General features: G+C 47.3%; 1 protein-coding gene and 1 non-coding gene across 2 annotated transcripts in view; both read right to left on the bottom strand.

Moving 5' to 3' along the window:
* LOC135515095 (signal peptide, CUB and EGF-like domain-containing protein 1) overlaps nucleotides 1–27,618 on the bottom strand; it is a 209,829-nt gene that overhangs the window by 2,990 nt on the left and 179,221 nt on the right. The window contains exons 9-22 of the mRNA XM_064938927.1: nucleotides 13,831–13,959; nucleotides 8,418–8,534; nucleotides 7,569–7,691; nucleotides 7,305–7,424; nucleotides 5,823–5,921; nucleotides 4,435–4,551; nucleotides 3,971–4,147; nucleotides 3,571–3,765; nucleotides 2,391–2,552; nucleotides 1,810–1,977; nucleotides 1,565–1,726; nucleotides 717–914; nucleotides 358–510; nucleotides 96–175 (exon numbers count right to left, since the gene is read on the bottom strand). Of these exons, the coding sequence (XP_064794999.1) occupies nucleotides 96–175; nucleotides 358–510; nucleotides 717–914; nucleotides 1,565–1,726; nucleotides 1,810–1,977; nucleotides 2,391–2,552; nucleotides 3,571–3,765; nucleotides 3,971–4,147; nucleotides 4,435–4,551; nucleotides 5,823–5,921; nucleotides 7,305–7,424; nucleotides 7,569–7,691; nucleotides 8,418–8,534; nucleotides 13,831–13,959 (2,000 nt within the window). The remainder of the gene's footprint in view (nucleotides 1–95; nucleotides 176–357; nucleotides 511–716; nucleotides 915–1,564; nucleotides 1,727–1,809; nucleotides 1,978–2,390; nucleotides 2,553–3,570; nucleotides 3,766–3,970; nucleotides 4,148–4,434; nucleotides 4,552–5,822; nucleotides 5,922–7,304; nucleotides 7,425–7,568; nucleotides 7,692–8,417; nucleotides 8,535–13,830; nucleotides 13,960–27,618) is intronic.
* Nucleotides 2,131–2,203, bottom strand: trnak-cuu (transfer RNA lysine (anticodon CUU)). Its single transcript has one exon. It is a non-coding gene; the product is annotated as a tRNA-Lys (tRNA).

Genomic DNA, 27,618 nt, shown 5'->3' with positions numbered 1-27,618 from the left:
TATCAGTGAAGATAATATACTATACACTGTATAGTATTATTTATTAATTACAATATATAATACACAGTAATGGGACATAATGAAGAGTTGCTTACTTTCAGTATCTCTTGGTGATTCTCTGATGCGTAGAGTCTGCCGTCCCGGACAATGTCCTCTATCAGCTGCTGGTAGTCCTCTTCAAAACAACAGACAGGAAGAAACACAGGGTTACATTACTTAGCTGACACAAAAAGTGTATTAAGATTCCACCATCAAACACACCTTGTCACACTGTACATTATAGTAGACTTAATAAGGCACAGGTGAATGTTAGGGAGTCTGAGCAGCTTAGAAGTGTAGAAGTTACAGCAGACTGACCATCGTAGGTGACATAGGGGACTTGGAAGCCCTTGCCACTGTTGCCCTCATTGGACTTGAACTGGATCCAGAGCTTGCGGGAGCGGGAGGTGAAGGCGATTGGTCGCTCGTACGTCTGACACGTCTCATAGGTGGTGATGGAGGTGGGCAGGGCTAAGGGACGAAGAGGGAGGGGCTACATTTAATTGACAGACAGATGGACCAATCAAGAGTTGAAATAATGCTTGATGAATATTAAAATAGCAAGATAGACTAACTACAATAATTTAACAATCTAATTGCCTGGCTAGCTGATGAAATTAAATATCATGCTGTCTGATTGGCTGGCACAGTAAGAATGATTTCCTGGTTGTGCGTACCACTCTTCCTCATGACGAGCACATCTCCACACTCGTCTTCGATGGGGAGGAAGATCTCAGGCACCACGATGAGGATGCGTCTCTTGTGAGGGGGGTTGATGGTCCAGATACAGTCTACATTGGACGGGTAGTCCCCGGGGTAGTTAGGAGACTCAATAAAGCCTGTAAAGTCTCCCAGCTCACCCCCACACACCTGGTCTGAGACAGGGAGAAGAGACTTGGATGAGTCAGGAAGCACTGGAGACTATGGCTTTGAATTGAACTAGTTTAGCAGCAAGGAACATGTTTATAGCTTAGAGCAGTGGTTCTTTTTTTTGCAATAGTAGAATGCACAAGGTGCATTGGTTAGTGCATCATCAGTTCCTCTTGTCATGTCAGTCATTACATACCTCAGAGAGCTATTTATAACTTGTCAGAAATGTCCAGATCAACTAGCCCATGTCAGCTACTGTCTTTATATTTAGGTTTTTTAGTCCACAGATATTGTTGTCATTTTTTTGTCACTCAAACATCACATGAATACACATTAGACATGGCAAAATGTATAGGATTGCAAGAACATTTGCTTCAAAACTGAAACATTTTCTTTGAACCCCATGACATAATGAGTAGAATTGCAGGAAATAAGCTTTAAACCTGCAAAATTCTCTTGTGTGAACAGTTTGCCATGAACAGTGATGTGCCTATAGAAATAGACATGGAGCACGCATGGGGGCACCAGAATGTTCCCCAATGCTGGGAACTGAAATGTTTTAGCACGTGTCACACCAAGACAACTTGTCATTTGAGTCCTCTAACCATGTGCAACACTAAAATAATTCACTGCACTAATGGGAGACTGGCCTTACTCTTGCAGTGAGAGACGTTGGTGGCTCCGTCAAAGTCGGTGGTGGTGTTGCCAGGGCAGGTGATGCAGTAGTTCTGTCCAAACTCTGACTGGTAGGTACCGGCTGGGCAGCGGATACAGCGGTGGTTACTGGAGTTGTAATGGTGTCCAGGAGCACAGTGGACTACGGAGAGAAACACACACACAAACATGAGAGTAATACACACACACACACACACACTCTCTCTCTTTCTCTTTCTCTCTCACCTTTGGCCTCACAGTCCCTGAAGGTGACAGAGCCCTCGTACTTGGTCATGAGGCCACCTCCACAGGAGAAGCAGAGTACACGGCCAGGCTCCGGCTGGAAGGAGCCCAGGGGACAGGGGTTACAGGGACGGAACCCATCTGACGAATACTGACCAGCCGGACACTGGCCTGGGAGAGGAAGAGGTTTAACAAGGCTCTATAACGTACATCTCTTCAACTGACCTATAATGTTGGAAGTAGAACTTCAATGTTTAATGACTTGGAGTCAGTTCCAGAGTACCGCTGGTGAGGTTATGAAATCCCTTGTGAATCAAAAGGAAACGCCCAACGTGGGGCTCGAACCCACGACCCTGAGATTAAGAGTCTCATGCTCTACCGACTGAGCTAGCCGGGCTGATCTATCTATGGAATCCTGGGTCTTTGCTGCTATCTAGAGGACAAAGTGGGAAACAGACCATGGTCTCCAATAGAATTGGAATACTGTTTAGTAACCACAGGGTGGTGCCAAACCACAGCGGACATAAGACTGCCACACGCGCACACGCACACGCACACACACACACACACACACACACACACACCTCCGCACTGGGAGACGTTCTTGGCCCCAGCGATGCCCTGGCCCTCGGTGCTGGGGCAGGGTTCACAGGACAGCTGACCCATTGTGTCCTGGTATGTACCAGGGGGACACACGACACACTGATCATGGTCTCCACTATAATACGTCCCCACACCACAGCTCACTGAGACAGGGAGAGAGATACACAGAGAAAGAGAGATGAGAGAGACATGTTTAGCATTTCATGGTAATGTATATCCCACATACACTGCATAAACAGAGACGGAAGTTGGCTTTAGCCGACACACCCTGTGTCAAACTGCAGCTGTGATGTATAGGCCAAAATAAAGTAAACCCCAACATAAAGTGTCTTAATAGGGTGTTGGACCACAACAAACCAGAGCAGCTTCAGTGCACCTTGGAATAGATTCTAGAAGTGTCCGGAACTCTACTGGAGGGATACGACACCATTCTTCCACAAGGAGTTCCATAATTTGGTGTTTTGTTGATGGTGGTGAAAAACGCTGTCTCAGGAGTCACTCCAGAATCTCCCTTAAGTGTTCAATGAAGGTGCATAAAGACGGGGGAAATGCAGTTACGACGTCATTGTTTTTAGCGACAGAGTTCTTAAACTACGGCGCGCGACCTGGTTCAATGTGCCAGTAAATCTGCACAATCGACTTTTCCCGTTTTTCAAATTGCCGGCATCTTGGAGCTAGAATTGGGATCGTGTAGGCCTATACCGATACAAAGAAAGGAGTAACGGAGAGTAATGCGCAATACGCCGAACGTAGCAAAAAAGGTATTATTGTAAGTACATGGGGGCAGCCATCTTTATGCACATTCACCATTGGGTTGAGATCTGGTGACTGAGACGGAATATAGTTTACATCGTTTCCATGCACATCAAACTATTCGGTGATCACTCAGACCCCCCTGTGGATGGGGGCATTGCCATGGCAGACAAAACATAATGGGCAACTGGGCCTGCCCAGCATTTTTATACATGACCTTAAGCATTATGGGATATTAATTGTTTAGGAATTGCTCAGGAACCAAACCTGTACAGAAGCACCTGCTTTCAATATACTTTGTATCCCTAATTTACCCAAGTGTTTTTCTTTAATTTGGCAGTTACCTGCACATAGAACAGTAAGCTACAACAACTCCATATCCCAGGATGCCTTGCACAGGATGCTCACCACACTTGCCGTCCCGTAAGACCTGTCCGGTGCTGCATTGCTCAACGTGCAGTGCAGGTTTCTGGGCCACCTCGTACTCGGTACCAGAGAACTGGATATAGAACTGCTGCTTGTTGATGGACTTCCTCAGGGTCCGTATGGCACTCTGTAACCTCTGCTTCATACGCTCCCTCACACACTCCACGTTACACGAGTCTGGGGCGTGGATACACACAGTCAGTACACACACACACAACAAATAAACAGAGTCCACGTTACACAAATCTGCAGAGAGGAATATACAAGCAAACACACTTGATATAACAGAAAACTCACATTGCTCACACCCATACAGAAATAGGTTACATGAGTCTAAAATGTGGCGTATATGCAATCAGCACACACACACACACACACTGACCTGAGGTTGCACAGTCACACTGACCTGAGGCTTCCTTCATCTCCATCTCAAACTCAGCTGTGATGTGGGAAACCTCTTTGGAAGGGGACTTGCGTCCACGCCGCCGCTTCTTGGACGAGTCACACTTCAGATTGACAAAGGTCACCTGGCAGTCGTCAGTACATGGGAGCGGACCCCCTGAGAAGAAGAGGGGGAGGATGAGGAAGAAGATAAGAAGAGAAAGTCGATAGGATGCTGTTGTGCATTGTTTAGTATTGTTTGTTTCGGAGTTATGAGAGGTGTAAGGGCACAGCTCAGGGCACATCTAACTGTTGGTTTATTATTACTGCTACAGTATCTTGCATCGTGTATACCTTCTTAGTCTTAGTTCGGTCTGTATTACTTGATGCTGTACACTCTAAGTTAGGAGTAGCCTGTGCTATACAGTACAGTTTGTACAGTCATTTAGGAGTAGCAGGATTTACCTTGCAGGCTCGGCTTGGACGTCTCTCTGTGTTTTTCCTTGTTCCTGGGTCTCAGATGACACTTGGCATCTTTGACCTTGAAGCGAGCCTTCTGCTTGATGGGCGGGGGCAACGTATCTTCATTTACATCAAGGAGAAAGACACAGAAATATACACAAATGACCTTTTGACATCCTATGAATAACATCATAATTAGGGACAGGAGTTTTATCCTGATCACCTGACCTGACCAACTCCGGGCCCTTAATGATGGTCCACTGCCCATGGCATATAAATCACACACTTCAGAGCGCATCTCCAGGCCACCTTTATTGGTGTTCCCTGGTTGAGTTGAAGTTTAGGTCAGAGAGGAACTAACACAGCCAAATGCTTCATCACGCTCTGCCTGTCTCTCTGGCAATGAAGGCAAAACCAAAAACCCACGTCGTCCCGGCGATCAGCAGTCCAGCCAACACCAGGGAGGCTTGTAGACGGAATGTGTGTGTTTGTGTCTGTTTGTCGGTCATGTATTGGGTGGTCGGGATGGCTGTCCATTTAACGAGGTGCTGGAGACACGCAAGGGTCAGTGTGTGTGTGTGTGTGTGTGTGGTTATGGGTACGCTGAGTGGATAGGAACATTGAGATCGGAGCCAGGTAAACACACAGCACACTGAGAGGCCATGAAGGGCTGTGTGTGTGGCTCTGTCCATTAACCACTAACAACATACTCACCAGGACACCACTGGCTCCAGTTTGCTGCTGAAAAGCAGAGGCGCTGAATGGACTGAGCTGTTAGTGGTTTGGGACTCCACATAAGCTGTCTTAATCATCATCATCGTAACCATCATCATCGTCACCGTCATCATCACCACCATCATCATCGTCCCCGTCATCATCATCATCACCACCATCATCATCATCACCACCATCATCATCGTAACCGTATTTCATATCACTTAACACTCACACCCCAGCCAGATGGTGAGTCTTTATATCTCTCCATCTCTATCTCTCTCACACACACTCTCCATCTACCTCTCCACCCCTCTCCCTCTTTCTCTCTCTCTCCCTCTCAGTGCATTCCTCTGGCCGTGCGAGGGCCCTCTCCCTGTTCAGAATCTACAGAGTGCTGAAGGAAATATAGGAGTGACGATATGGCGAGCACGAAAGCAGGGGAGTGAAGATTCCGATGGAGGGAATGAAGAAATTGAGGTATTTAAACTCAACGGCAACGAGAGAAGTGAAAATATGTCAACTGCATCGACACTACAAGGTCATGACCGAGCTGCGAGACCCTGATCTCATGGTATGTGTGTGTTTTAGCTGAAGTGGTATGGTTAAATATCTTTATATTGAACAAAGCATGACATCTCTGTCCCATAATACATGTCCCATAATGCATTGCATACCTGCACAGGTGAGCAGGGCGGTGGTGGCGTTCCTCTTCTGCGGTGCCTTCCCAGGTTGCACCGGCACACCACAGCTTAGTGTGTAGCTGTTCTCAGAGTCTGGCGGGACACACACAAGTACATGTCAGTTACAACCCTGTCCATCCAAGGTCGATCCATTTAGACCAGCTCTGCTTGCAGTATCCCTGTCTTCTGCCACTGGCTGACTTGTTTATGGCTATTAAACAAACAGCACTGAGGGACAGGGTGACATGGGACATGAGGAAATATGGGATTGCTCTCAAAGTGATAGAGGGGTCCGTCTGAAGAGCAGTGTGACCCAATCTCCCTGCTACGCTAACTGCCTGGGTGTGTGTGTGTGTGTTTCTCTTGGCTAGTTGAGGTTCTGATGGAGTGCGGAGGAGTAAAATACTTGTATTAGTTTTCTATGGCCTCACTTTCTCTAGTATTTAAGAGCTACAAGAGACTGCCATATGAAGTCTGCCATAAAATAAAACACACACACACACACACACACACACACACACACACACACACACACACACACACACACACACACACACACACACACACACACACACACACACACACACACACACACACACACACACATCTAGATAGTCAAATGAGGGATGAAGACTTCAGAGCTCATAAAGGGAGATGTGAACAAAGTACAACCACAAGAATTTAAAAGCTTTCCTTCTCCCCCAAATTAAGACATTCTCCAGAAAGATAAAAAAGCAATATTATTTCACTTTGTGTTTGAGCGCTATCCATCAGTCTCACACTACAGCAGCCAAACCAAACGGAGTAGCTGTCTACTCAAAACAGTCCCAACAGAAATATGGCAGGCCCGATTAAAGAATGTAATTGTTTTACAGATGTTCATCTGTGTAAAGCACATTCGCAGAAGGACCAGGGTGCCTGCATTGACAGCCAATAGCTTTATAGCCATTTATAGCCTTAGGGGCAACACCAGACGAAATCACTCACTGAGTGAAATACTTTTAGCTGAAATGCCCCCTGATGAATCCTTTGGCCAGTGACTGAGAAAGGTAGGTAGGTAGATAGATTAGTTCTTTAATCTGAGCCCTTCATCCATGTGGGAAAGTTTCAGTGGAGCTCTGCTTGAATGGAGAGCAGCGTGAGGACTGGGGTTGGCCTCTAGAGGGCAGCAGAGAAAGCGGAGTGGCTGGAGCTCAGTAAACACGCTGCTACACAGGCATTGGTCATCGATAAGGGTCAGCTGATTACTAGCGCATGGGACTAAACCTCACCAGACCAGTCCAGATCAGAGAAGGTAGAGGATTAATGTAGTTTAACCAGAGAAGGAGGGAGTGTAGATTGCAGATTGAGGAGAGTCGAGGTTAAAGGCTAGGATTCTGCTGGGGAGAAAGAGTGAAGGTTTGGTCTTTGAGTAAAACAGTTCCTCCGTGCTGTAAGGTGTGTGTGTGTTGGGGTGTGTAGGACTGAGCCACGTACCTGCGAGGAAGAGTGCGTTGGACGGACAGGAGAGGGAACACACCTCCACCCCTCCTCTCTTTCCACAGCTGAGCTGGGCGCGCGGCGCTGGCTTCCCGTCTGCCAAACACTTCACCGCCTCTGAGGAACATAGAGGGTCACGCCACCGTGACAACCACAGACCCGTCACAGCACAAAAACGATGACACACACGCACACTCACACACACTCTCCTATGTGTATAGAAGACACACACACACACACAGTAGACGTTTAGGTGCTTACTGGTGCAGTCCTTCTTGTTCCAGTGGAGTTTCTGACCGGGCGGACACAGACACTCATAGCCTCCCTGTGTGTTCACACAGCTGTGCTCACAGCTCCCGTTGTTAATGCTGCACTCATCTATGTCTGAGACACAACCACATAGAATACAGTCAGAGGGTGTGTGTGTGTGTGTGTGTGTGTGTGTGTGTGTGTGTCTGTGCACACATACATAGTTGGGTATCATCAAAGTTCAGAATGACATCATCAAGACAGAGCATGTGCTACGTGTGAGTGTGTGATGTCATCAGTGTGAGACAGACAGCTCATGTCCTCTCCGTGCTCTATATCTGACTGACTGGTATCTATTGACTGCTAATGAAACGCCCTTTAGACAGTGGCCTGTTTAGTCTACCTCTGAAGAACATGGCTGTCAGTCAGACAGGGCCAGGTGAAGTGGGATCACAACACACACACACCTACTACCCCCCGCTCGACATGTGTGTAAACAGGTACCACACACACACATGCACACACAGGCAGGGACGCAGGTACGGAGGGCTATTCAGGGGAACTGAGGTGCGAGTGTGTTTTCGGCAGCTCCGTCTGCACGTGCTCGGTCCCCCCTCACCAACACACACAATGAAAAACTCTTTCTCTTTCTGTTTCTCACTCTCCCCTCTCTTTCTTACTCTCTCTTCCTCCTTGTCAGTCTCTCAGGGCTTCTCACTTTGTGTCAATCAATTCATTTCTATCAGTGCCTCTCCCTAGCTGCCTGTCTATCTCTTTCCCATATCTTTCTATGTGTGTGTGTGTGTGTGTGTGTGTGTGTGTGTGTGCGGGCAATCCCATGCATGTCTGTGTTATACTCACCTCCGCAGTGTGTGAGGCCGTACAGAGTGTATCCTTCCTGACAGACACAGTCGAAGCTGCCAGCGTAGTTGACGCAGGTGTGGTCACAGGTCCTCTCAAAGGAACACTCGTCAACATCTGAGAGGAGAAACAGATTGTATGTAATGCTACTGTTTACACACGGGGGCTGTCCAAAAATAGCACCATTCCCAATATAGTGCACTACTTTTGACTAGAGCCCCATGACAATCTATTCCCTATATAGTGCACTACATTGGACCAGGGCTCCTAGGGAATAGGGTGCCATTTGAGATACTGCCATGAACTGGACCATAGTGGGTCACTCTGACCATGCCCTCACCAAGGACTGACGGACTATATAGACAGTGTGGACAGAGTTAACACTGACCATGCCCTCACCAAGGACTGACAGACTATATAGACAGTTAGGACAGAGTTAACACTGACCATGCCCTCATCAAGGACTGACGGACTATATAGACAGTTGGACAGAGTTAACACTGACCATGCCCTCACCAAGGACTGACGGATTATATAGACAGTTGGACAGAGTTAACACTGACCATGCCCTCACCAAGGACTGACGGACTATATAGACAGTTAGGCCAGAGTTAACACTGACCATGCCCTCACCAAGGACTGACAGACTATATAGACAGTTGGACAGAGTTAACACTGACCATGCCCTCACCAAGGACTGACGGACTATATAGACAGTGTGGACAGAGTTAACATCCATGTTGTCAGTACAGTATTGTGGATATTGAAAGACAGTTAGGACAGAGTTAACTGTCTTTTGACCATGCCCTCACCAAGGACAATACATCGGACTATGAGACAGTTAGGCCAGAGTTAACACTGACCATGCCCTGGACTGACGGTGTGTATGACAGTGGGGACAGAGCATTTGAAAATATTCATGCCCTCAATAACTGACATGACCTGGTTATGACAGTGTGGACAGAGTCTAAACAGTGACAGGGTGACAGGTGACAGGGTTACAGGGTGACAGGTGACAGGTTTACAGAGTGACAGGTGACAGGGTGACAAGTTGATAGGGTGACAGGGTTACAGGTGACAAGTTGATGGGTTCATCAAGGACTGACGGACTATATAGACAGTTAGGATAGGGTTACACTGACCATGGGTGACAGGACTGACGGACTATAGGGTTAGACAGTGTGACAGGGTTACAGGTGACAGGTTGACAAGGGTTGAGGTGACAGGGTTACAGGGTGGACAGGTTAACAGGTGACATGCCTCACCAAGGACTGACAGACTAGTGTAGACAGGTGGACAGAGTTAACACTGACCATGGTTGACCAAGGACTGACAGGTTATAGACAGTGTGGACAGAGTTAACATCCATGTTGTCAGTACAGTATTGTGGATATTGAAAGGGTTCAGTTTGACACGGGGAGTTGTTTGAACTGTCTTTTGATAGGGCTTTCACTAAAAGGTGACAGGTGACATCTGAGCTGTGAACTGTCAGTGGGGAGACAGTGGATGGGTTACAGGTGACAGGGTGTGGTGACAAGTTGGGGGGGTGACAGTGTACATGCAACCTGGTTATGTGGGTGGGGGTCTAAACAGTGACAGGGTTACAGGGAGACAGGGTTACAGGTGACAAGTTGATAGGGTGACAGGGTTACAGGTGACAAGTTGATAGGGTTACATGTGACAGGGTGACAGGGTTACAGATGACAGGTTGATAGGGTTACAGGTGACAGGTTGATAGGGTTACAGGTGACAGGGTTACAGGTGACAGGTTGATAGGGTTACAGGTGACAGGGTTACAGGTGACAGGGTTGCAGGTGACACGTCTATAGGGTCACAGGTGACAGGGTGACAGGTGACAAGTTGATAGGGTTACATGTGACAGGGTGACAGGGTTACAGATGACAGGTTGATAGGGTTACAGGTGACAGGTTGATAGGGTTACAGGTGACAGGGTTACAGATGACAGGTTGATAGGGTTACAGGTGACAGGTTGATAGGGTTACAGGTGACAGGTTGATAGGGTTACAGGTGACAGGGTTACAGGTGACAGGGTGATAGGGTTACAGGTGACAGGATTACAGGTGACAGGTTGATAGGGTTACAGGTGACAGGGTTACAGGTGACAGGGTTACAGATGACATGGTGACAGGGTTACAGGTGACAGGTTGACAGGGTTACAGGTGACAGGTTGATAGGGTTACAGGTGACAGGTTGATAGGGTTACAGGTGACAGGTTGACAGGGTTACAGGTGACAGGGTTACAGGTGACAGGGTTACAGGTGACAGGTGACAGGGTTACAGGTGACAGGTTGGTGACAGGGTTACAGGTGACAGGGTTACAGGTGACACGTTGATAGGGTCACAGGTGACAGGGTGACAGGTGACAAGTTGATAGGGTGACAGGGTTACAGGTGACAAGTTGATAGGGTTACAGGTGACAGGGTTACAGGTGCCAGGGTTACAGATGACAGGTTGATAGGGTTACAGGTGACAGGTTGACAGTTGACAGTGACAGGGTTACAGGTGACAGGTGATAGGGTTACAGGGTGACAGGGTTACAGGTGACAGGGTTACAGGTGACAGGGTTACAGGTGACAGGGTTACAGGTGACACGTTGATAGGGTCACAGGTGACAGGGTGACAGGTGACAAGTTGATAGGGTGACAGGGTTACAGGTGACAAGTTGATAGGGTTACAGGTGACAGGGTGACAGGTGACAAGTTGATAGGGTGACAGGGTTACAGGTGACAGGGTGATAGGGTTACAGGTGACAGGGTGATAGGGTTACAGGTGACAGGATTACAGGTGACAGGTTGATAGGGTTACAGGTGACAGGTTGATAGGGTTACAGGTGACAGGTTGACAGGGTTACAGGTGACAGGTTGATAGGGTTACAGGTGACAGGTTGACAGGGTTACAGGTGACAGGTTGATAGGGTTACAGGTGACAGGGTTACAGGTGACAGGGTTACAGGTGACAGGTTGATAGGGTTGCAGGTGACAGGTTGATAGGGTTACAGGTGACAGGTTGATAGGGTTACAGGTGAGAGGTTGATAGGGTTACAGGGTGACAGGGTTACAGGTGACAGGTTGATAGGGTTACAGGTGACAGGGTTACCGGTGACAGGGTTACAGGTGACATGGTTACAGGTGACATGGTTGATAGGGTTACAGGTGACAGGGTTACAGGTGACAGGGTGACAGGTTGATAGGGTTACAGGTGACAGGGTTACAGGGTTACAGGTGACAGGTTGATATGGTTACAGGTGACAGGGTTACAGGGCCTGTGTCAGTAAGGATATCAGGTTGGTTGCTGAATAGTCATACACACAGATCTGTGCACACAATACATAGACATGCCTATAATCATGCTAAACGTTAGTTTAGACTAGTGTAGGACTGACAATTAAGTCATCGTCCTTGGTTGTAGCAGAGCGCATGTTTGCTTCCTTTTGAGAAACCAACAAGCTGATATATGACTCATAGATATTACTCTCTACTGCTCTTCTCCACACAAACACCCATTATTCAGCCACAGCTAATAAGACCGGTCCATGTAATCAGACTGGAGTCCAAAGCAGAGCTCTGCTCACTAAACAACACCAAGAGGTGTTCTCAGTGGAGACTTCTCGATCCAATTCAGTCTTCCAGACAAGCCCTCCACCCCAGGCCTGGAAAAGATCAGACCAACTCACTGTGGTCAGGACCAGTGGCTGTATGTACAGTATCAAGCATCTCTGAGTAGGAGTGCTCCCCCCCAGCAATATAATCATATTCATTGTGACTTAAAAGGTCAAACTGATTCAAGATCAGCACTCCTACTCGGAGACACTTGCAAATACAAGCCCTGGTTTTGGTTTATAATTGTTTTATTCAACTTTAGTGAGACCGATGTAATGACATATTTGGGTGGCTGACAGTAGCAACACATTTCTTCAGTCCAGCGTCTCCAACTCACCTGGGCTATTTCAATACCAAGTCATCTGGGCTGTGGAGATTTACAGAGGCTAAAAATACGGTGTGTTGTGATAAAGTTTGTCATGAGGAGGAAGTTGTTGAGGCCTGGCTTCTGTTGGCTGCTTTGCTACAGTCCTCCAGGCAACTGTCTATATGACGGGCTCGGGTTACATTATCATACCTGATTAATTAAACTAGCATCAGACCACAACCCCAGCCACCGCGCAGCACTGGAACGACTTGTATCATCTCATTTCCCAGAGAGGTGCCAGTTGTTGGCTTGGCTGATGTGCAGGTGTCTGTCTGTTTGTGCGGTCGGTTGTAACACACCCAAGGACAGTGTCCCTGTTTATTAAAAGAATGTAGCCGGTCTATTGCCTCTTAATAAGCATACTGTGCCTGCAAAGCTAAAGCTCTGCTCCCTCTGTCGTCTTGACCTCTACGATATTGTTTTAATACAGATACCTGTAGGGAGTCTTTATGTTCCTGGTGATTATTGCACACCCCATTCTCCATCACCCCTGCCCTTGTACAGGCACAGGGGCTGCCTAAAGACTCTCTCTCTATATTTGTCTCCCCCTCTACTTTCTCTCTCCGGAGGAACCTAGCATAGCTGTTGGTCTTCTCCGACATGTATTACCAAGAGATATTTTCCCTTACCAGCATGGAAAGATTTAAAACATTAAATAAAAAAATACAAATCTGAACAGAAATTCCACTTGTTAGCAGATGGAAGCTAAGTTTTACAATCAGGTAAGCTGATGGGTGGGAGCGTGTCGGTGTGTGTGTGTGTGTGTTCCTCCCATCAGCACACACCCAGGCTGAGTGTGATATTGGCGTGTATGGAGTTGTATAAACTGTTAGTTGGCAGTTTTTTGGTGTTTAATATGACACACACACACACACACTGGGATAGAGTTGTTTGGTGTTTTTGGTTCGGGGACAAAAACACTGCAGGGTGTTGTTGTTAATAAAATAATTTGTGATGTGTGCCTCTCCTGTGTCTCTTGCTGTGACTTGTATAGAGGAATCTGTATTTGTCCTCCAAACACAACCAGGGATAAGATATGAAGAGAGAAGCAGAATGCCTTAATACAACTGACAGTATATTACACCCACTGAAGGATGTAAAGTCAATTGTACTAACAAGCCTATCTGTGCATGTCATTCCAGGTGAATGATTTGTAGGCCAACCCCTGTTTTGATTCTATGTATGATCCTGCTCTGAACATGAAGCACATGAGTGAGTTACTATCATAGAGATGTATGATAGAAGCTACTAGGCCGACTGTATATTCTAGTATATCCATTTCCACGGTCCCTATTCCGTGACACTTTCCTTCCGGTGATCTGATCGCGGAGCGACGGCACCGGTTTCCAAAGGTAACTGTCTTAAAAGCATTGTGACGTCATCAGACAGGATTGTATGACAGCCGTCAGCCAGGTGGGCTGCTCACCCTGGCAGGTGCGCTCGTCAGTGAGGAGCTTGTGGCCCTTCTGGCAGCTGCACTCAAAGGAGCCCACCGTGTTTTTGCAGAAATGGTCACAGCCACCATTATTGGTCGCCTCCTGGCATTCATCTATGTCTGTATGGAGATAGGGAGAGAAGGGAGGGGGGGGCAGAGAGTAAGGGAGTGAGAAAGCGAGAGAGAGAGAGAATTAGGCCACGGATACATACACTAAGGCAGTGGTTCCCAAACTTTTTATAGTCTCGTACCCCTTCAAACATTCAACCTCCAGCTGCCGTACCCCCTTCTAGCACCAGGGTCAGCTGTACCCCCTCGAGCACCAGGGTCAGCGCACTCTCAACTGTTGTTTTATGCCATCATTGTAAGTCTGCCACACACACACACACACTATACGATACATTTAATAAACATAAGAATGAGTGTGAGTTTTTGTCACAACCCGGCTTGTGGGAAGTGACAAAGAGCTCTTATAGGACCAGGGCACAAATAATAATAATAATTAATAATTTTGCTCTTTATTTAACCATCTTACATATAAAACCTTATTTGTTCATCCAAAATTGTGAATAACTCACCACAGGTTAATGAGAAGGGTGGGCTTGAAAGGATGCACATAACTGCAATGTTGGGTTGTATTGGAGAGAGTCTTAGTCTTAAATCATTTCCCACAGACAGTCTGTGCCTGGATTTAATTTTCATGCTAGTGAAGGCCGAATATCCACTCTCACATAGGTACGTGGTTGCAAAGGACATCCGTGTCTTAACAGCACGATTTGCCACGGCCGGATATTCTGAGCACAGCCCAATCTAGAAATCTGACAGTGGCTTCAGATTCAAATCAATTTTCACAGAACTTCTTGTTGCAATTTCAATGAGGCTCTCTTGTTCAGATATCGGACTGGAGGAAGGGCATGAAATGGAAAACGAATCCAGTTGTTTGTGTCATCCTTTTCGGGAAAGTACCTGCATAATTGCTCACCCAGCTCACTCAGGTGCTTCGCTATATCAAATTTGACATTGTCCGTAAGCTTGACTTCATTTGCACACAAAAAAATCATACAATGATGGAAAGACCTGTGTGTTGTCCTTGTTAATGCAGACAGAAAAGAGCTCCAACTTCTTAATCATAGCCTAAATGTTGTCCCGCACATTGAATATAGTTGCGGAGAGTCCCTGTAATCCTAGATTCAGATCATTCAGGGGAGAAAAAACATCACCCAGATAGGCCAGTCGTGTGAGAAGCTCGTCATCATGCCAGCGGTCAGACAAGTTAAAATTATGGTCAGTAAAGAAAACTTTAAGCTCGTCTCTCAATTTTAAAAAATGTGTCAATACTTTGCCCCCTGGTAACCAGCGCACTTCTGTATGTTGTAAAAGCGTTACATGGTTGCTGCCCATATCACTGCATAATGCAGAAAATACACCAGAGTTCAGGGGCCTTGTTTTAACAAAGTTAACCATTTTCACTGTAGTGTCCAAAACGTCTTTCAATCTGTCAGGCGTTATCTTGGCAGCAATAGCCTCCCGGTGGATGCTGCAGTGTACCCAATAGCCTCCCGGTGGATGCTGCAGTGTACCCGAGAGCCTCTCGGTGGATGCTGCAGTGTACCCAATAGCCTCTCGGTGGATGCTGCAGTGTACCCAATAGCCTCTCGGTGGATGCTGCAGTGTACCCGAGAGCCTCTCGGTGGATGCTGCAGTGTACCCAATAGCCTCTCGGTGGATGCTGCAGTGTACCCAGCCTCTCGGTGGATAGCCTCTCGGTGGATGCTGCAGTGTACCCGAGAGCCTCTCGGTGGATGCTGCAGTGTACCCGAGAGCCTCTCGGTGGATGCTGCAGTGTACCCGAGAGCCTCTCGGTGGATGCTGCAGTGTAGCCTCTCCCAGTGTACCCGAGCTCTCGGTGGATGCTGCAGGTGGATGCGGTGGATGCTGCAGTGTACCCGAGAGCCTCTCGGTGGATGCTGCAGTGTACCCGAGAGCCTCTCGGTGGATGCTGCGGTGGATGTGTACCCAGAGCCTCTCGGTGGATGCTGCAGTGTACCCGAGAGCCTCTCGGTGGATGCTGCAGTGTACCCGAGAGCCTCTCGGTGGATGCTGCAGTGTACCCGAGAGCCTCTCGGTGGATGCTGCAGTGTAGCCTCTCGGTGGATGCTGCGAGAGCCTCTCGGTGGATGCTGCAGTGTACCTGAGAGCCTCTCGGTGGATGCAGTGCAGCCTCTCGGTGGATGTGCACCCGAGAGCCTCTCGGTGGATGCTGCAGTGTACCCGAGAGCCTCTCGGTGGATGGATGCTGCAGTGTAGCCTCTCGGTGGATGCTGAGAGCCTCTCGGTGGATGCTGCAGTGTACCCGAGAGCCTCTCGGTGGATGCTGCAGTGTACCCGAGAGCCTCTCGGTGGATGCTGCAGTGTACCCGAGAGCCTCTCGGTGGATGCTGCGAGCCTCTCGGTGGATGCTGCAGTGTACCCGAGCCTCTCGGTGGATGCTGCAGTGTACCCGAGAGCCTCTCGGTGGATGCTGCAGTGTACCCGAGAGCCTCTCGGTGGATGCTGCAGTGTACCCGAGAGCCTCTCGGTGGATGCTGCAGTGTACCCGAGAGCCTCTCGGTGGATGCTGCAGTGTACCCGAGAGCCTCTCGGTGGATGCTGCAGTGTACCCGAGCCTCTCGGTGGATGCTGCAGTGTACCCGAGAGCCTCTCGGTGGATGCTGCAGTGTACCCCAGAGCCTCTCGGTGGATGCTGCAGTGTACCCGAGAGCCTCTCGGTGGATGCTGTACCCAGTGTACCCGAGAGCCTCTCGGTGGATGCTGTACCCAGATGCTACCCGAGAGCCTCTCGGTGGATGCTGCAGTGTACCCGAGAGCCTCTCGGTGGATGCCGCAGTGTACCCAAGAGCCTCTCGGTGGTTGCTGCAGTGTACCCAAGAGCCTCCCGGTGGATGCTGCAGTGTACCCAAGAGCCTCTCGGTGGATGCTGCAGTGTACACAAGTGAAGTCGGGAGCAACTACTTGCACGCCCGTTACCACTCCTCTATGGTGAAGTCGGGAGCAACTACTTGCATGCACGTTACCACTCCTCTATGTCTCCCTGTCATGGCTTTTGCGCCATCAGTACAGATACCAAAAGTCCATTTGATGTCACAAAGCTGTCCAGTACTTTCAAAATATCCTCTCCTGTTTGCAGAAGAGGATGTCTTCCTTAATTGACCCCTCATAAACGTAACGGACATATACCAGGAGCTGTGCCAAGCCCACCACATCTGTTGACTCATCCAGTTGTTATGCATAGAATTCCCTGGCTTGTATGCGAAGCAATAATAGTTTCAAAACATCCCCTGCCATGTCACTGATGCGTTGTGAAACAGTGTTGTTTGATGAAGTCATTGTTTGTATAGTTCTTTTGGCCTTTCCCCCCAGTATTGTCCCAGCCATATCCACGGCAGCAGGAAGAATTAAGTCCTCCACAATAGTATGGGGCTTGCCTGTCCTAACTACTCGGTAGCTCACCATATAAGACACGTCTAGCCCCTTCTTATTAATGGTATCTGCTGCTCTTATAAATGTCTTACTACTCGAAAGTCGTCTTAATTCTCGCTCAAAAAACTCCATCGGCTTATTTTTTCAAATGGGCAAGTTTTGTTTCTAAATGTCTGAGCAAGAGTAAAGGTTTCATTGAGTTGTGAGATAGTACTTTTCACATACAACACACAGTGGCTGAGTAAAGGCACTACTCCCAATATACAGTGCCTTGCGAAAGTATTGGCCTCCTTGAACTTTGCGACCTTTTGCCACACTTCAGGCTTCAAACATAAAGATATAAAACTGTATTTTTTTGTGAAGAATCAAAAACAAGTGGGACACAATCATGAAGTGGAACGACATTTATTGGATATTCCAAACTTTTTTAACAAATCAAAAACTGAAAAATTGGGAGTGCAAAATTATTCAGCCCCTTTACTTTCAGTGCAGCAAACTCTCTCCAGAAGTTCAGTGAGGATCTCTGAATGATCCAATGTTGACCTAAATGACTAATGATGATAAATACAATCCACCTGTGTGTAATCAAGTCTCCGTATAAATGCACCTGCACTGTGATAGTCTCAGAGGTCCGTTAAAAGCGCAGAGAGCATCATGAAGAACAAGGATATACAGTTATATACAATACAGTTTCATATCTTTATGTTTGAAGCCTGAAATGTGGCAAAAGGTCGCAAAGTTCAAGGGGGCCGAATACTTTCGCAAGGCACTGTAAGTGAACAATCAATGTAGTTCTCATAATATATTTGCGCCACTTCGATGGTCCAGCGTTTGGTGCTTTCCCGGGTAAGGGGGTAGTAGCTCTTCAGCTGCATCAGATTCACAACTGTCAGTGTCCATGCTATCTGGGCTAACAACACAGTTAGAATTACTGATGCTAGCATTGGATGTGCTCGTGGAAGCAGAACAACTTGCGTCATTGACAGGTGCAGGTGTAGTACTGCTGGTAGTAGAGCTGGTATGTGTCTCGATGGACCCGGGCCTTACTATTTTGAACCATTTATCCATTTGGAGCAAACGGAACGAGCAGCAGCTACGTTTGGCTCCATACGGACCGTTAGTGGAATTCCCGCGAGAGAGTAACGGTTAATGTGATGTTAATTATTTGACTAGGCGACCTGTATTTGACATTGTGTTGTAAATTCACTGAACACCAGATGGTTTAATTGTATTTTTGGCAGTGAAACGAGGCTACTGAGGCGAGAAAAAAAACCTCACCCAAATGTATAGATCAGTTGGAAAATATAAATGGACTGTTTGAAAAAGTGAAAACTATTTTTTAAAACAAGTTTAATAATTGCATTAATAAGGCAATACTGGTCGAAGAGAATCAAGTTTTTACACACACACACACACACACACACACACACACACACACACACACACACACACACACACACACACACACACACACACACACACACACACACACACACACACACACACACACACAGTATAGAACTCTGCCGTGCTAAAGTGTTCCCCCTTTAGCAGTCTCTCCCACACAGCCACTGCCATGCTGGGATGGAGATCTCCAAATTGGCAGACAACAGGCCAATAAAAGGCTTCACTAATGCCTTGGAAATCTATTCTAAGCCTCTGTCAGAGACTTTATGGACGGGGGGAGGCAGTTGGGGTGAGAGTAAGGGTGAGACAGGGAGAGTCAGAGAGAAGTGGGCTTTTTCCTAATGCTCTTATTTGTGCTAGCAGGAAGAAGCCAGGAGTTGGCAGGCCTGAAAGACAACATGAACACTGGCCGTGCTGCGTTGTGGTGGTAAAGTAGGTTTCCATCCACACAACAAGTCGGAACCGCAGTGCCTGGGTGTCAGTGTGGGGCAGCCGCCCTCAGTCACAAACATATTGTCACAACACCGGGAAGATATTATCCCAGAGCAAACAAACCTATGGGAGTCCCATCGATGTCCCCTGAAGGCCTCACCTACCTCTTTCATTCTCTTATTTATTCACTCTTTCTTTTCATTCTATCAGAGATCTCTGATACAATGACTGAAGTCTCATTCACCAGTGGTTTCCTTTCTGCTGAATACCATTTCTTTATGCAGTTTCATTATTCTGTCTTTCTATTGATTTCTTTCTCTCTCTTTCTCCTCCTCTTGGCATATGTGTGTCTGGGCACAGGGTGTGTGTGTGTGTGTGTCTGTGTGTGTGCGCATGGCCATGTGTGAGCATTTGTGTGCACGCTCTTGCATTTGTGTGCATTTGTGTATGTGATGGTATCAAGTGTAATGGTAGCTTCACGGTGCTCAGCATGGTACAGGCTCAGGGGGCTTGTTGAGAGGGATCCTCCACTAGCCTCTGCTGTCTGATCCTATGACACGCTCTTTACCTGGAACTAATGGAACAGCCTGCTGCTACTGCTGTACACAACACTGTCTAGCCCACCATGCAAGGACTTGGAGAAGAGGGGAGAGACACAGAGAGAGAGAGAGAGAGAGGGGGGTGTTGAATGAATACATAATTGAACCCCCCCTCCCTTCCCTCCTCTCCCCCAAAGGCTTACACCATCCAGGGATTTGATGGACTTTCCCATAACTTCCATCTACCCCTCCCTCCCCTTCCTACTACCCATGTGACTAGGTCTTCCTGAATCCTTGTTGAATAAAGGCCCAGGTGTATGAGACGATCCAGAGACATAGATCTGGAATAACAAGTGAGCCGGATCCCCTGGGGCTGTGCATACAGTGCCAACCCTCCAGCCTGGTGTGATCTGATGTCACGGTACATCCTCCCTAACCCCATCCCTTCTCTCTCCTCACCCCTTCGTCTTTCTAACTATGTGCCCTCAGCCGAACCCCGGAAAGGGTCATTGGGTATATTTCCCTCCTTGGAGGATTGCCAATGCTACACTCAACAAGGGAGGAAAGGAGGAAAGGAAAGAGGAGGAGGAAGAGGTAGATTTAGTGGAGGAGGAGAAAAGTAGGTGAAGAAAGTAGGAGGAACGTGGAAGGGTAGAGGGAGGAGGAAGAGACGGAAGAGAAAGCAAAGGAGGGAGTATTAAGAGGAGGGAGAAATGGAAATAAAAGAAGAGGAAAGTGGAAGAGTGGAGGGAGGAGGAAGAGGACAATAGCATGGCAGATTACACGGGCTAAGCCCTTTTTGATTGGTTCTCTAAGTGATGAAAACTGCTGGGGATTAACACCTAAGCCTTTGCGTCGGAGAGTCAGTCAAGCAAGACACCACAGGGAAGTCTCAACTAAGACAGGAGGAGGGGAGGAGGACAGGGTGAGGAGGACAGGGGGAGAAGGGAGAGGAGGAGAGGTGACTGGAAGAAAAAAGAGAGGGTAGATGGAGAGGGGTAGAGAAAAAACAGGAGCAGAAGGGAAGTAGGTGGGGAGGGCGAAAAGAGAAGAGAGGGGGAGGAAAGACCAAGAATAGGAGGACGGTCAGATATTGCATGTCCCCAATAATCAGTCCACCGTGCAGTGCAACAAACCAAGTCAGATAAATTAAGTCAAATATATATAGTTGAGTGATGTAAAAGAACAACATATATATATATATATATATATATTTTTTTTTTCACCTTTATTTAACCAGGTAGGCTAGTTGAGAACAAGTTCTCATTTGCAACTGCGACCTGGCCAAGATACAGCATAGCAGTGTGAACAGACAACAACACAGAGTTACACATGGAGTAAACAATAAACAAGTCAATAACATAGTAGAAAAAAATATATACATCTATATACATTGTGTGCAAAAGGCATGAGGAGGTAGGCAATAAATAGGCCATAGGAGAATAATTACAATTTAGCAGATTAACACTGGAGTGATAAATGATCAGATGAACATGTGCAGGTAGAGATACTGGTGTACCAAAGAGCAGAAAAGTAAGTTAAATAAATACAGTATGGGGATGAGGTCGGTAAATTGGGTGGGCTATATACCGATGGACTATGTACAGCTGCAGCGATCGGTTAGCTGCTCAGATAGCAAATGTTTAAAGTTGGTGAGGGAGATAAAAGGATTTTTGCAATTCGTTCCAGTAGCAGGCAGCAGAGAACTGGAAGGAAAGGTGGCCAAATTAGGTTTTGGCTTTAGGGATGATCAGTGAGATACACCTGCTGGAGCGTGTGCTACGGGTGGGTGTTGCCATCGTGACCAGCGAACTGAGATAAGGCGGAGCTTTACCTAGCATAGACTTGTAGATGACCTGGAGCCAGTGGGTCTGGCGACGAACATGTAGCGAGGGCCAGCCGACTAGAGCATACAGGTCGCAGTTGTGGGTGGTATAAGGTGCTTTAGTAACAAAACGGATGGCACTGTGATAAACTGCATCCAGTTTGCTGAGTAGAGTATTGGAAGCTATTTTGTAGATGACATCCACGAAGTCGAGGATCGGTAGGATAGTTAGTTTTACTAGGGTAAGATTTTCTGCGTGAGTGAAGGAGGCTTTGTTGCGAAATAGAAAGCCAACTCTGGATTTGATTTTGGAGGTTAGATAGCACAGTGTTCAAGGAAGGGCCAGAAGTATACAGAATGGTGTTGTCTGCGTAGAGGTGGATCAGGGAATCGCCCGCAGCAAGAGCAACATCATTGATATATACAGAGGAAAGAGTCGGCCCGAGAATTGAACCCTGTGGTACCCCCATAGAGACTGCCAGAGGACCGGACAACATGCCCTCCGATTTGGCACACTGAACTCTGTCTGCAAAGTAGTTGGTGACCCAGGCAAGGCAGTCATTAGAAAAACCGAGGCTACTGAGTCTGCCGATAAGAATATGGTGATTGACAGAGTCGATATGGTGATTGACCTTGGCCAGGTCGATGAAGACGGCTGCACAGTACTGTCTTTTATCGATGGCGGTTATGATATCGTTTAGTACCTTGAGCGTGGCTGAGGTGCACCCGTGACCGGCTCGGAAACCGGATTGCACAGCGGAGAAGGTACGGTGGGATTCGAGATGGTCAGTGATCTGTTTGTTGACTTGGCTTTCGAAGACCTTAGATAGGCATGGCAGGATGGATATAGGTCTGTAACAGTTTGGGTCCAGGGTGTCTCCCCCTTTGAAGAGGGGGAAGACCGCGGCAGCTTTCCAATCCTTGGGGATCTCAGATGATACGAAGGAGAAGTTGAACAGGCTGGTAATAGGGGCGACAATGGCTGCGGACAGTTTCAGAAATAGAGGGTCCAGATTGTCAAGCCCAGCTGATTTGTACGGGTCCAGGTTTTGCAGCTCTTTCAGAACATCTGCTATCTGGATTTGGGTAAAGGAGAAGCTGGGGAGGCGTGGGCGAGTAGCTGCGGGGGGAGGGCGGAGCTGTTGGCCGAGGTTGGAGTCGCCAGGAGGAAGGCATGGCCAGCCATTGAGAAATGCTTGTTGAAGTTTTTGATTATCAGGGATTTATCAGTGGTGATCGTGTTACCTAGCCTCATTGCAGTGGGCAGCTGGGAGGAGGTGCTCTTGTTCTCCATGGACTTTACAGTGTCCCAGAACTTTTTGGAGTTAGAGCTACAGGAAGCAAATTTCTGCTTGAAAAACTGGCCTTTGCTTTCCTGACTGACTGCGTGTATTGGTTCATGACTTCCCTGAACAGTTGCATATCGCGGGGACTATTCGATGCTATTGCAGTCTGCCACAGGATGTTTTTGTGCTGGTCGAGGGCAGTCAGGTCTGGAGTGAACCAAGGGCTATATCTGTTCTTAGTTTTGCATTTTGTTATCGGAGCATGCTTGTCTAAGATGGTGAGGAAGTTACTTTTAAAGAATGACCAGGCATCCTCAACTGATGGAATGAGGTCAATATCCTTCCAGGATACCCGGGCCAGGTCGATTAGAAAGGCCTGCTCGCAGGTGTTTCAGGCTGACCCTCTGAACCGATGACCTCATGGAAAGCTGAGCTCTCAAGCAATGACCTCATCGAATGCTGAGCTCTCAAGCAATGACCTCATCGAATGCTGAGCTCTCAACATTAACAGAATCACTGGCTTTCTTTCTCTTCTCTTCCATCATCATTTGCTTTTTGACGATTGCTTTCTTAGAGAGAAGACATCTTTTTCTCTATTCTGTACTCTCTACTCCTCCTTTCCATCTCATCCACTTTCTGTTCATTTCTTCCTCTCGTCTCGCTCATGCTGTGTTCTCCCAGGCAGTTCTACCCTGCAGTAGAATCTCTGGGTATTTTAAATCAATCATGGCTATTTCCCAGTTCCGTTTCCTTGGCATGCCGACAGCAGATCTCATCTCTATCTCAAACAGGAGGAATGGCTTCCTTCTCACACACACATTCTCTCTCTCTAAGGTGCTAGCTATAACCGAGGGTTCTACAAGGAACCCAAAAGGGTTCTACCTGGAACCAAAAAGGATTATCCTATGGGGACAGCCGAAGAACACTTTCGGAACCCTTTTTTCTAAGAATGTAACCCCCTCTCTCCACAGCTCTCTCTCTCACATACACACACCTCCCCTGCCGTCCCTCCCAGACAAGTCTACAGAAGGTATAACACTATCGCAACCCACCTACCCGGCCCAAACTTCCCCAACACAGACAAAGATCCCTAATTATTCAATAAGTCTGGCAGCCATAACCACTGGCATAGCATAGCATAGCATAGCCACCACATTTCCACACACTTAATGGCCACTCGGTGGAAGCCTGAGCCCAATAATGGCCTATATAATTACCTTTAATAGCCCTTAAATACGGTAAGCTTAAATAAATACATTAAGCATCCACACATCTTGAAATGATACAAAACTGTGTGTGTGAGAGAGAAATTGTGTGTGTAAATGGGAGAGAGGGAGTGTATATGTTTGTATGTGTGAGAGAGGGAGATATAGAGAGTGTGAGAGAGAGGAAGAGAGATAGAGAGAGAAAGAGGAGAAACAAAGAGATAGTGAGAAAAGCAGAGTGACAGGAGGGGAAAGTGAGACAGGGAAGTGAGACAGGGGAGTGGGAAGTGAGACAGGGGAGTGGGAAGTGAGACAGGGGAGTGGGAAGTGAGACAGGGGAGTGGGAAGTGAGACAGGAGAGTGGGAAGTGAGACAGGGGAATGGGAAGTGAGACAGGGAATGGGAAGTGAGACAGGGAAGTGGGAAGTGAGACAGGGGAGTGGGAAGTGAGACAGGGGAGTGGGAAGTGAGACAGGGGAGTGGGAAGGAGACAGGGGAGTGGGAAGTGAGACAGGGGAGGGGGAAGTGAGACAGGGGAATGGGAAGTGAGACAGGGAAGTGGGAAGTGAGACAGGGGAGTGGGAAGTGAGACAGGGGAGTGGGAAGTGAGACAGGGGAGTGGGAAGTGAGACAGGGGAGTGGGAAGTGAGACAGGGGAATGGGAAGTGAGACAGGGGATATTGTTTCGCTTTGATTGTCCCTCGAGATGGTCTGATTTCTCTGTCATTGTTATCATGGATTCACACACAGAACTGATGTCCTCTCTCAATGACTTACAGATTGCTGTCATCTTGCCGTTCTCCTGTTTCAAGCTGACCCTGGGAGAACTGCACATTTGTCTTCAGGTCCTGGACCTCTCTGGTCAGGTCATCCACTCTTTTATTAGTAGAATCCACAAGTATTTGGACAAAACCCTTGAAACTATTTTCTTGTTGTTGTAACAACTGCTTATAGGTCTCTTTTTGTTCATTTAAAAGATCCTTCATGTGTGAGAGAGAGACACCACTGGCACTGTCCTCAACAGCACTCCCGCTGGCTTTGGTCTTTGTCATGGTAGCTAGCAACGTATGTTAGGCTGTTACTCCCCACAGTTCCAGACAAGGCAGGTTACGGGGAAAATGGAAAACAACAAACAGCAGGGATCTAGACAGCCACAAACCCAGGACAATCCGCGGTCCCAGCCACTTGACATATCGGAAAGAATAAACAATAACACAAAGCAAACTAGAATGCTATTTGACCCAAAACAGAGAGTACACAGTGGCTGAATACCTGACCACTGTGACTGACCTAAACCTAAGGAAAGCTTTGACTATGTACAGACTCAGTGAGCATTGCCTTGCTATTGAAAAGACCGCCGTAGGCAGACCTGGCTCTCAAGAGAAGACAGGCTATGTGAGGTGGAAACTGAGCTGCACTCCCTAACCTCCTGTCCAATGTATGACCATATTAGAGACACATATTTCCCTCAGATTACACAAATCCACAAAGAATTCGAAAAACAAACTCCAATATCTATAAACTCCAATATCTATTGGGTGAAATACCACAGTGTGTCATCACAACAGCAAGATGTGTGACCTGTTGCCACAAGAAAAGGGCAACCAGTGAAGAAACACCATTGTAAACACAATCCATAGTTATGCTTATTTATTTTCCATTTTGTACTTTAACTATTTGCACATTGTTACAACACTGTATATATATACATTTGAAATGTCTTTATTCTTTTGGAACTTCTGTGAGTACAATGTTAACTATTCATTTTGATTTTTTATTTCACCTTTGTTTATTATCTACTTCACTTGCTTTGTCAATGTTAACATATGTTTACCATGCCAATAAAGCCCATACATTGATATTGAATTGAGAGAGAGCACCTCTGTGATTGCATTGCACACACATCTGGGCTGTCAGGGGCCAGGTGGTAGTTAGGCCTCTATTAACGAGGGCATAGCTCATTAAGGCTCTCCTACATATGATGTACCATGAGGATCTCACTCAGGGAGGGGAAGGAGGTAGAGGAGACCTGGGGAGGGAGAGAGGGATGGAAAGGAAATGAGAGCAATGAATGGAGCGGATAAGGAATGGGGAATTCTCATGTTCCATCCTTCTCAGTCACTCACTCTCAATCTTCCACTCTCTATGCCCACTGATCTATCTCTCACTCACCCCTTATCTCTTGTATCTTCCTCTCATTTCAGATATCTCTTTTTGTTACCACCTCTGTCTCTCTCTTCCTTTCTCACCGTGATCTAATAATTTTCATCTCTCTAATTATCTGGACGTGAAAACAGGGGTGTAATCTGTCAAGCATATACACACACACACACACACACACACACACAGACACACAGACACACACACAGACACACACAGACACACACACAGACACACACACAGACACACACACACACCCACACCCATCAATCTCCCATCCCTGTTTGACATTTACCACCGGTTCGATCGATACCCTGCTTCATCTGCGATCAATAGGTCCATTCTGAGCCCTGCTGCTCCCAGCCAATAGCAGCTCATTACCATCTATTACAGCCATCTGCCTGAATGGCTGATTGACTGACTGGCTGATTGACTGGATGGATTACTCACTGACTGACTGACTGGCTGGCTTACTCATTGACTGACTGACTGGCTGGCTGACTGGGTACTGACAGTCTACTGGCTGACTGACTGTCTGACTGTCTACCGGCTGACTGACTGACTGTCTACTGGCTGACTGACTGGTTAACTGACTGACTGGCTAACTGACTGGCTGACTGGGCACACTGCTGCTGCTGGGAAGGCTGAGAGCCAAATGGGAAGGGCTAACATCAGGGTTCAACAGATGATTAGGATCGTTTGTAATTAACAACAGTGTAGGATAAATAATAGACCGGTAAATGAGAATATGGCTGAACGTTGACCTCTGGCCCTCGACCTCAATACAGTAAGTAAAACACAGAGGGATCAACTGGAAGGTCGTTGTTGCATAAGATGCTTCTGAGTCGATAATAGTCCTCTCAAAAGACAAAGATAGTATCAATCAATCAATCAATCAATCAATCAATCATATGTATTTATAAAGCTCTTCGTACATCAGCTGATGTCACAAAGTGCTATACAGAAACCCAGCCTAAAACCACAAACAGCATGCAATGCAGGTGTAGAAGCATAGTAGATGGAGAACGGAAACTGGGAGAGGCAGCAAACAAGACAGAAATAAAGAAAGAGAAGAAGAAATAAAGGTTGTATTGTAACATGAACTGCAGCCATTGGAGAGAGAGTGAGTGAGAGAGAGATGAGGAATGTGGAAGCTCTTTGGCTGCTGCTGCAGGCTTATCTCTGAGCGCTCGGGTAGCCTTGGTACGCGCCTCGGGGAAACTGTGTAGTTTTACAAAATATTTACAGTAAAAAGCAATTAAACGTAATACATTTGTGGAAACCCGAACCTGTCCAAATAATTTGGGGACGGGAGAAGGGGGATCTACTGTTCATATAAAGCAGAGTTTACCTCAGTGTGACCACCTCAGGCTGCTAATTTGGGAGACGACGGGCGGCTCGGGCCCGAGCCGGCCGGGTATTTATCAGAGGACTTAAACGGCCCG

The sequence above is a fragment of the Oncorhynchus masou genome, chromosome 26, assembly GCF_036934945.1.
Source record: "Oncorhynchus masou masou isolate Uvic2021 chromosome 26, UVic_Omas_1.1, whole genome shotgun sequence".
In the NCBI taxonomy this organism is placed as follows: domain Eukaryota; kingdom Metazoa; phylum Chordata; class Actinopteri; order Salmoniformes; family Salmonidae; genus Oncorhynchus; species Oncorhynchus masou.
Note: the sequence above shows the minus strand (reverse complement) of the source record. Positions and strands in the feature narration are given on the sequence as shown.